The sequence below is a fragment of the Tubulanus polymorphus genome, chromosome 2, assembly GCF_964204645.1.
Source record: "Tubulanus polymorphus chromosome 2, tnTubPoly1.2, whole genome shotgun sequence".
NCBI classification, from domain to species: Eukaryota; Metazoa; Nemertea; class Palaeonemertea; order Tubulaniformes; family Tubulanidae; genus Tubulanus; species Tubulanus polymorphus.
In genome coordinates this window covers 4,148,212-4,159,228 of record NC_134026.1, presented here as the reverse complement: position 1 = coordinate 4,159,228, position 11,017 = coordinate 4,148,212, and the positions used below count along the sequence as shown (strand labels likewise).

At 36.7% G+C, this 11,017-nt stretch overlaps 1 protein-coding gene across 1 annotated transcript; it reads left to right on the top strand.

Moving 5' to 3' along the window:
- Positions 1–526: 526 nt before the first annotated feature.
- On the top strand, positions 527–10,956 carry LOC141900897 (receptor-type tyrosine-protein phosphatase T-like). The gene is made up of 34 exons (XM_074787957.1): positions 527–637; positions 938–1,066; positions 1,186–1,404; positions 1,489–1,722; positions 1,820–1,954; positions 2,029–2,340; positions 2,421–2,482; positions 2,674–2,875; positions 2,993–3,295; positions 3,395–3,685; positions 4,048–4,301; positions 4,595–4,664; positions 4,758–4,864; positions 4,947–5,142; positions 5,240–5,342; positions 5,434–5,671; positions 5,799–5,838; positions 6,084–6,174; positions 6,252–6,385; positions 6,710–6,819; positions 6,895–6,982; positions 7,134–7,204; positions 7,393–7,429; positions 7,743–7,846; positions 8,241–8,366; positions 8,493–8,638; positions 8,719–8,854; positions 9,229–9,387; positions 9,538–9,696; positions 9,800–9,925; positions 10,130–10,267; positions 10,354–10,499; positions 10,607–10,742; positions 10,817–10,956. Exons 1-34 carry the CDS (start codon positions 574–576, stop codon positions 10,889–10,891), a joined length of 4,941 nt encoding a protein of 1,646 aa, XP_074644058.1. The 5' UTR covers positions 527–573; the 3' UTR covers positions 10,892–10,956.
- The last annotated feature ends 61 nt before the right edge of the window (positions 10,957–11,017 follow it).

Genomic DNA, 11,017 nt, shown 5'->3' with positions numbered 1-11,017 from the left:
TCACGCGAACTAACGCAATCATTTTTGCATTTGTTATAGAATAATCGTTTACCCTTTATGTTCAATTGCTACATTACGACATAACACGTGCTAAATATTCAACTTTGAAATATGAATATATTTGTTATTTTCAGTCATATGAGTTTTTTCATAATCTGAACGCATATATTTGTTTAACCGATGAATAAAAACTTATCTTTTGGATTTTTTCTAAAAGGGTTTCGACGCAATGGATGCCGATGTAACTGGGATTTCCGCAACTGGCGAGAACTGGTGGTTTACGGTTTGCCGCCAGTTGCCTTCATACCCGCCCAAACTGGTAGAACGACATTGTACAGATACACATCATATTCGAATGATTTTCATTCGGGAAGTAATATATGCAAATATCCGGAAACGATTATTACTCGTTAAATTAATCATTAACGCGCATTCAGATTTTAAGGGATGGTTTCAGCTCAAACTTCCTCCTACGAATATATATATATATATCTAGTTTTTGTCTCATCTGCGCATTGTAGCTGTTTGGACGCTGCACTGGTGGGACACGAACTGGGTGCGTCCGATAACAGAATGAAGTCCAGTTCGTTAGGATTTCTGATCTTTTTGACATTTGCCGTTCGAACCACTTTAACAAGTAAGCTATGTCAGAAAAATATGGAAAGCCAGAAAAGCATTGAAATAATATTTCGCACTAAGATGATATTGAAACAAAATTTCAATGGTTTATAAGGATATTTCTGTTCGTGTCCACGAGCTAGTATGTTTACGATATTTACAATAGGCATTATTGGCTTTCGAAGATTAGTGCATTCTTATGATTGGGATAATACTTCAACATATTCCTAAACATGTAATTGGAAAGTTTTATTTGCTAATTCTAAGAATAAATAGATAATCAATACGTTAGTATTTTGTAAACTGACTATTTTGCTAGGTGTTTGCGATGATAATGCGTTCGGTTTAAACTGTCAAACAGAATGTCACTGCAAAAATGCTTCTAAGTGCGGAGAAAATCTGGCATGCGTATGCAAAGACAAATGGAGTGGACCGAGATGTCAAATCAGTAAGAGTAACCTTCTAGAAAAAATCATTAACACGCGACAAGTTTTTACCGAGCTTTAAATTGGCATTTTCTTATGAAACGTTATCGAATTCTGACATTCGTATCGTTGAATTTTGCAGAGAATGTAGCATTTAAAAAAGTGGTGAATTCATCTCCGATGTACACAGGGTCAACGCGAGGAAAGTTAGTCGAAGGAAAAGTCAATGAAAAACTAAATATTTTTCACACAACAGACGTCCTCAAAGCTTGGGCTGTAATTGATCTACTAAAACCACACGTCGTTTCTAGAGTCATTGTTCATGACAGACCTGATGCTGTTCTACCAGTTGCTGATTGGAGTATGTTTGAAAATATCTGGATTCTTAAACAAAGCGTTTACTTCAATAATAATTCTGATATTATGTGTTTGCTTTATTTATCAGAAAAGAGGTCTCGTGAATTAGATATACGAGTTGGTAATACTAGCGCTATCCCTGGGAGCAGTTCACGATGTTTCTACATCAAAAAACCGTTATTTGGAAAATCCACAAACGGCACAAACGGGACCTGTATGAATGGTCCGATTGTAGGCAGATACGTGAGTGTGCAACACAATCTCACACAACCAGAATACATGAATTTGGCAGAAGTTGAAGTTTTTGGCTATCCATTCACTCGTATGTATAATTTTGCTTCACGTTTATCGTGGCATTCCTTGATTATAATATTAAAAGTAGTCATGAAAATCATACTTTTTAATTAATCTTTCACTAGCAAATTGTTCTGTAAAGAACACTTACGGCTGCTTAGCGAAATGTAACTGTTTGGGGAATTCTACATGTGATTATTTGACTGGCAGTTGTCAAAAAGGTTGTGCAAACAGCCACATCGGAAAGAATTGCTTTTCAGGTATGTTATATTTAGAAGTACTCACTGGATAGTTTCATTATCTTTTAATCAATAAACCAAGATTTGTCAAACAGATTTCAGAGTACCTGGGCATCCACGTTTGGTGAATAAAACGGAGACCTCGTTGAGCATTGAATGGAATAAATACAACGGATCTAGAGACGATTCCGGCCGCGGTGAAATAAGAAATCTGAAATATAGAGTGAAAATAAGATCATCTGACGGAATGAAGCGATCAGTCGAACCGAACGCGACAGACTACACATTTAAAGGGCTGAAACATTCGACAAAATATAACATTTCAATGTCGATTGTGGCAGATATAGGTGATAGTACCAAAGAAGGGCCAGACGGACCGGAAGTATCTTTCGTGACGGTCTGCCAACGTAAGTGTGAATGAAGTAAATGCTAACATTTGAACGAAAATATCTATAATGCTATTATTTCTGATTATTTCCATCCAAAGCGGTGCCTGTTCAGCCAAATGTGAAGGAAGACAATGCAACGACAATCCTATTGGCATGGAAGGTATCATATAGATTTTATATTCCTGACAATTGTGCTTATTTGAAATCTTTTTCTTGTAAACATAAACACGTTTGTATTTTATTCCATATTTAAGGCGATTAGTTTTCATGATGAGGCTGCTGTGCATTTTCGGGTTCATTGTTGTCATTAAGTAATTCTGTCTCTACTCATCAATCTCAATCTGTTTATAGGACACCGATTGTCAATATGAATATCTAGTCCGCTATAAAAAAAAATCGGAAAACACTTGGAGAAATACCTCAAATAACGCTTCCGAGGTGATTTTACGAAATCTAGTCCCTTATACTGACTACATAATAGGGGTATCGACATGGAATGGGTCAGAATGGGTCAGAATGGATGAAGAATTAGAATCTAGAACTCCTGAAGGAGGTAATAACCATTCAACCACTTATATAGCGGGCAGTAGCTCACGGCTCTAAAAAAAAGTTAAACCCCACATCACTTCGTCTTTTTCCAATCTGATTTTATGATACACATCCGTTTCAGTTCCGGCGAAGGTTCAAAATCTTACAGTTACGTTTTCAAACGCAACCTCTTTGGAACTTTCATGGAAACCGCCAACTACCGCGAATGGGATACTATTAGGATACATTATTTCGAAGAAATTGATACGTTATCATGCATGTTCTGGGAATAGTGCCGAAAATAGTACGACTTCTCATTTGAATAGAACAAACAGTAGACTAGGTAACTTGCAGCCGTTTGCTGAATACAATATCGCGGTACAAGCAAAAACTAAAGTTGGACCGGGCGAAAACGTGCATCTTAGCCACTCAACAAATGAAACAAGTTAGTACAAATAAACCGAAACTCGGCTACGGGATAAACACTATAAAGGTGAATTAAAATGATGACCAATAAAATTCTTGAATTTTCATATATTTTCAGCGCCACACCCGACAACACGCCCGCCTGTGGTAAATATTACCGCCGGGGAAATGGTGTTCAGCGACATAAGTTGTAAAAAGATGAATGGACATTGGGAAAACTTCGTACTCAAATATAAGAATCTTTGGAACAACACCGAAATTGGGCCTATACCAATGAAGGGGCCAAAATACGTAATCTCGGAACTTGGTTTGGAACCTAACATGCTCTATGAGATACGGTATGCGTGGAAAAACGCTTTTGGTAGCAGTGAATTTTCGGATCCTTTGATCTATCAAACAGAAGAAACGGGTAATCACGTTTGTAATTTTTTCCAGTCGTAAATATCATTGAGTGAAAACCCTGAAATAATTCAAACAACTGCTATTGTTTGTTTCCTTACGTTTCGGGTGGAAGCATCGTCAGAGTTTATTTGAAAATGAACATTTTCCGGGTATTTACTCTCAAGGGTAATCACATTTCTATTTCATTTTCGTATCAATCTATTTAATTAATTTACAATCTGATGGTTGTACGTTATTTCGTGGCTATCAACCTACTAAGATAGCTACACAAGTATTAATGTCGTCTTCTTCCTCGTGATTTAAGGACTAATTAAGCATTTAACTCAATTTAAAGCACCCTATCTTGTTTTTTTTCCTTCCAAATCTCAGTTCCAGATGCGCCTATCTTATCCAGCGAGACGTCCGTAGACTCGTCGTCGATAAAAGTCAACTGGACACAACCAGTGCCGCCACGCGGAAACGTCACCGCTTACACAATCAGTTGTACAGCAACCGGTGTAAAAGAAACTATAGAGACTTTGAATGTCAGCTCCCTGGAATTTACTCCGGCAAAAAAGCCCGGCGGCAAATGGTTCAAATATCGAATGCGAAATCTTACTTCACATGTCAACTACACTTGCCAAGTATGCATTTGAGGAATTAATGGAGATAAAGAACCCTACGTTTTTTCCCGGTTATTTACAAATCAAATGCAATATTCGATTAACCGTATTCGAAATTGTTTGTGACGTTTTAATAGAGGATGAGCTCTGCAGCGATAATCTGAGTTTATGTGAGAAACGGAACCGAAATTTCCAATAATGTACTTCGATTTAGATAAAGTAGAAATAATACGAGAGAAAAATAGGCTGATGTCGAAGAATTTATATATGATGAATGGCTATATATGGTTTAAAAACAAGTTACCGTTTTGCAGGTGACGGCTAAAGGAAAGAAAGGACAAAGTCGACCGAGCAATACAGCTGTTTTTATCACTAAAGTCGGATGTAGGCATCAAATATCGTCTAACGGAATATCTGTATAGGCCGTCTTGTCTAATTTCTACAGCCATCATTCTATTTATATACGTATCATTTCAGTTCCCAGTGAGGTGGTCAATTTCACAAAAAGCGTCGATTCAAACCATCCCATCCGGCTTGAGTGGTCACCGCCAACGCGGCCGAATGGAAAGATAGAGGGTTACCACGTGAGATGATGAATTCTGAATGATCCGTATACTTGAATCCGGCTATATCAATTTATAAACGTTAATTCATTAACAAATTCAGCTGACGTGCACATGGAAGGAAACATTTTCCGATAGTTCAAACAAAAAGCTTCAAAAAGTGACTAAGTCTACGTTGGAAAGGAAGATGATTTTACCAGAGCTCGAGCCATCTACATGTTATGAGTGTACAATCAAAGCTAATACTAGCGTTGGTTACGGGCAAGAAATCACTCGGCGATTTTGGACGTACCCGCATAGTGAGTGTCATTTACTTGAGTATAGATGATAATTCTGTTCATCCTATTAATGCAATATCTCAGGTAACGAATTTCATTCTTATCATTACCCTTGCAGAACCACAACTATTTGGCAAACCTAAAATCCGCTCGGAAGATACAAGTGACATCAGTGTAACGCTAAGTTTGCAAGAAATCGAAGTCAGGGTTGGAAACATAAGGTAAGTAATCCATTGTTGATTCAGACTACTTTTCTGAAAGTCTTATTTCAATATCATAAATGATTTGTATTTTGTAATTCTATACATGCAGTGAATACCAGATCGTAGTGCAGCATGTGCCGTTTCACATCGATGCACGTGCCGACAGGAAGGACGTGAAATGTGCCCGCGAAAATCCCCATTTCTATTTGGCTGCAAGTTTCATCAATAAGTTACCGGAAACATTCACAGTCGGAGATGGAAGCCAACATGGACCATGTCCCAATATACAGCTCAAAAAGGACGAGACCTATGTTATTTGTATCCGAGCAATCAACGAGATCGATAGGGTATGGATTTGAAACATATTGATAACTTGCAAAAATGCTAGAATAATTTCCGACATTTCTAGCCCTATCCGGAACATGAGATTGCACTATTTTAATCTTACAATATTGTGAAATATTTTTCGTTTAGAACAAAGAAATCAATACGATCTGTACAGATAAAGTTACCGGTAAGTCAAATTCAATTCGGAGAAATAACTGACTTATAATCTGAAGGGGGTCATGGTGAGATAGAATTTCTAAAAAAATCAAGATTGTCTAAAATCAAAAGAGACATCTCAATAGATTTCATATAGATCTTGTTCATCATTTCGTGTTTGCAAAACTCAAAACGATTTTCTGTTTTGTATCCAAATAAGCCACGCTTATTTCGCAAACGATAACGTCTTTGTAACGAAGACCTTTCTATTTCTAGTGAAGAAACCCGAGTCGCATCTTGTGGTTGTCATTGTTGCGCTTGGCTTTATTGTGATCATACTTTTAATCATCATCCTTGCCGCTTGCAGGTTTGTACACATACAATATCGTTATATTATTCGATAAAAACTAGTTCGAAATTCATCGATGATTTCTTTAAATTCAGGTACATTAAAAATCGCTCCGAGCAAAATGCAGATGATGTCCAGTTGCAGGCACTGACGATTCAACAAGTCCATCCGGCGATACCAGAATCCAATGATCAGACTGATTCGGAAGAAGGTGCGGATTCTGAAGCAGGTAAACTTGATATATGATAATAATAATAATAATAATAATAATAATAATAATAATAATAATAATAATAATAATAATAATAATAATAATAATAATAATAATAATAATAATAATAATAATAATAATAATAATAATAATAATAATAATAATAATAATAATAATAATAATAATATTAATAATAATAATAATAATAATAATAATAATAATAATAATAATAATAATAATAATTTAAGAATAAGCAATAGTAAAAAGGTGAGTTTTTAATTGAGATTTAAAACTGTTTTCTGCATATACCATGATTTTTCAACGAATAGAAACTTATTCCAGAGAGCATCTATGAAGAAGTTAAGACGAGAATGATTCCTACGGTCGATATGTTCCTGGAAGAAACAGCCAGGAAAATGATCCGGGGACAAGGAATCCGACAAGAATATGAGGTACACCGCATACAAATGCATTTGTTTAGTCGCGCAATGCTTCAAGAAAATTAATTTTGTTTATATCCACAACAGAGTGTCCACAGGTGTATTCCAAACGCGTCTAAAGATGCAAAAAAGCCCGAAAACTTAAAAAAGAACAGATACAGAAATATTCTGCCATGTACGTATAAAGATTGAATAGAAGATAAGTGTCTTTGCAATGCCAACCGATATGTCTTTGCCAAAATTTCAAGATTCATAACTTACTGATTCATCTTTTCAAATATATATTTTACTTGAAAATCATACCTGTTCGGGATCACCTCCGGCAGATGATAGTAATCGCGTTAAGCTTAGTACTGACGGAGATAAACAGGACTATATAAACGCGAGTCACGTTAAGGTAAGAGAGACTACATCGAATAAGTGGGAACATTGTTCAACAGTGATCATTATGTGTAATATTCATATCACCCGCTGCTGCATAAAGAACGTAATATCTTCCTGAAAAATCCATTCGAGCACACTATTTGATAAAACTGCGCCTACTCGATGGTAAATATCGCATAGTATATTTATATTTTTTTTCAGGGTTACCTTAACGACGATAACTACATAGCAAGTCAAGGTGAATAAACATTGTTGAGATGATGAGCAAAACCCACAGTTGATTTGATAACTTGTTCTGACTGTTTCGAATAAACTTCTTCATCTGAGAAACGAAAATGATTTTAATTGTCATTAATGTCAGCATATCAGTCAATGTTGAGATGTAATAGATTGGTTGATTTTTTAAGACTTGATCAGAAAAAAATATTAGTTTTCGCTTGCGGATTTTAAATAAATCCCCAATCGATTTGACTCCCAGCCGAACTTCGATAGTTTACGTGATTGAAATCAGCCAGCATTGATCAATAACTAAAACCCTCTGCATTGTTTAGGTCCAACGCCGTGTACTATTGATGATATGTGGAGAATGATTTGGGAACAAGACGTAGTTTGTATCGTGATGTTGACTGATCTCGTCGAATCGACTGCATTAAAGGTACCGCTAAGGCTGAAAGAAATGATTGTTTCTCCGCAGCGACCGGGTCACTTTTGTAAACTGCAATAAAATTTGTAATCAGTTTATTTCTATAACTGCCAGGTCTGTTCTGGTTAGCCTGATCATAATTTTTTTTTAAAGTTATGTACAGGATAAGCTCAGTTGACGGAAAACAAGGTATAAATTCTTTAGTCGAATCACTGAGATATGAAAAATCACTTTAAGATGTTTAGAACTTCTGATGTATCAATATTGATCTATGATGGGTGGAACAATGCGTGGACTGCGTGAAATAGAAACTTATTTCGAGTTAAAATTTTTAACTGATGGAAGAAATCGTATGGAAATGTCGGTGGGTAATTTTGCGAGAACTTTCGTCTCGTTTTTTTCGCAGAAAAAGTGCGAAGAATATTGGCCGAAAGAAGGAAACGCTGTATATGGCGACATCACTGTGACAGTTGAAGAAGTCACGGACGTAACCGATCCATTGGTTACAGTCACCAAATTCTCTATCGAACAGGTCTGGTTTATTATGGCTTTTAACTATACATATTCTAATACTAGTCATAGAATTGGCTTTCAAATGAATCATAGGATTTTATATAGCACATAGACAGGTACGACGTAAAGCTTTCTTAAACTATAGGACCAGGAAACGAAAAATGTGACTCACTTTCACTACCACGGCTGGCCTGACCACGGGGTGCCCACTCCCGCTTCGTCGATCGTGAGGTTTATCAAACTTGTTGAAAATAATCGAGAAGGTTCGAGACCTGTAATCGTTCACTGCAGGTATGTATAGAATGATAAAGGTTGACCCAAAAGACCAGGTGTGCTTGTTTAATTTATTTACAATGTTTTCTTTTTCATAGCGCTGGTGCTGGGAGAACTGGTACATACATCGGCATTGACTTCCTTTTGAAACAAGCAAGGGATACCAGTCGCATAAGCCCCATTTTATGTCTCCAGAAACTGCGAAAAGATCGATGTGAAATGATACAAAATTTAGTAAGTAGTCCTCGGCGTCGAAGAGATTTATGATTTAAGAGCGCTATGCGAATCATGTTGTATAGTTTCTCTGACTGGTGATATCTTAAGGATTTTTTCTCCATAAGTTTCGTTTAGTTTTTCTTTATTGATCACAATCAAATAACACGATTGTCAATGAAACAAATAATCAGAAAAAGACAGAAGCAGAAGATACCTACAAAGTTACAAAAAAATATATATATAAAAAAAAACGTACTGTAGGCTTACTATACACTTATGATTTCAAACTATCAAATCGAATACAATATTCAAACTCCGATTTAAGATACTTCCGCAAATGGACAAAATGACATAAGTGTTGGTCATGATTTCTATCATTTTTGAATTCATAGAGTCAATACGGATTTGTTCTTAGAGCTGTAATCGAGGAATTATGTCTAGATCATTCTACTCGAATAAAAACGGAGGATTTCACCAGCAAGTTTAGAACGCTTGTCGATGCGCAGTCAGATCCATCGGATGCTCTTATAGCACTGCGCCGACAGTACAAGGTAACTATCATCGTCTATGACTTCTGACCACTGAATTTGTTTGGTCTAGAGTTATTTGTTAGACAGCTTCCAGGAGTAGGCCGGCCTACTATTATTCTGGATGTTTTCTTATAACGATGCAAACATGAATATTGGTATGCTTCCTTGCAGGTTTTCAGAGCAACGACTCCGATGCAGAATGTCAAATCCACCGAATACGCAAATAATGCAGAAAATAATAGTAAAAACCGCGATCCAGATATCGTCCCCGAATTCCTGAATCAACCAAGTCTCGATAATGATGGATACATCAATGCTGTATTTGTCGATGTAAGTCTTTCTTTTGCATTTTGATTCGTCGTCAAATGAATCAAATCCATCAATTTCAAGAAGATACCAAGGATATTTGATTGTAAAATGTTTTCTTTCCTAGACCATAACTGCCAATTCCCGTTTCATCGCCACCCAGTGGCCCACCGAGGAAACTGTTGCTGATTTTTGGCAGATGGTGGCTGAACACGACAGTACATGCGTCGTTGTAATGGACACAGCGACTCAGGTGTGTATAATTTTTCCCGATGGATCACGTGTATGGCTGGGCATCTGAAAATGCTATTATAGTTTGAACGGGTTGTTTGTAAAAAAAGAAATCTTTAAAGACTATAGTGGTTTGGTATTTCAAGTATAATCAAATGATGATTGAAGTTACGTATTTTAAGTTATCATACCGTAAATGGAATCTTTTCTACTCATTTTTCTAAAGGGCTACGATGCGAACGTTTTTCCGGATAGCGTTTCAAAAGAACTGAACGTCGGATCCATGAACGTCACGTGTACAGAAAGTAAGCACGATCAAGCAACTGGTGTTGAGTGGAAACAACTGAATATCAAACACAATACGGTAGGTAAACTTAAGGGTCAATCCCTGAAATATGGCTCACACAATTCTATGAAGCATATTGATTCTGATGTTCCCTTTGTGGGCAGGAGCGACAGTTAGTAAGATTGTACCAATTCACGAAGTGGACAGAAAATCAGGACGCCCCGGATGCTACGGCGTTGCTGCAACTCGTAGAGTCTATTGGCAGTTGGCAGCACAAAGAAGGACAGAGCAAGATTACTGTAGTTTGCAAGTAAGCGTCATCTGTAAATCGAGTTACCTTCGCCTAAATGGCGGTTTCTTTTGAGAATAAAAACACGTAAAATTGAAAATCTATAAATCCTACTTTATTTTGAATAGAAATGGCGCAGAAAGATGTGGACTGTTTTGTGGTGCATACGACCTCGTGTCGGGAATCATGGAAAATACATACATCGACGTTTATGAAAGGATGAACCATTTACGAGCGACCAGACCACAGTTCATATGTAACTTTGTAAGTACTATACGTACAATTAACAAACAGGGAATCTCTCAACAGAACATTTCTAATCGACGATCATTTTTCAGGATCAGTATCGAAAGGTTCACGAAGTATGTTGCTTGTCGTTGAAGAAATTCGACACCTATTCGAATCTAACGTAGACGACCGAATACACGTCCAATGTAGCAGTCCATCCTCCACAGAAAACACCAACGGAAACAATCTTGGTTCAGTGATATCTTTTTTAATAATATCGCTCTACTAAAACATAGAGATACTAATAATAA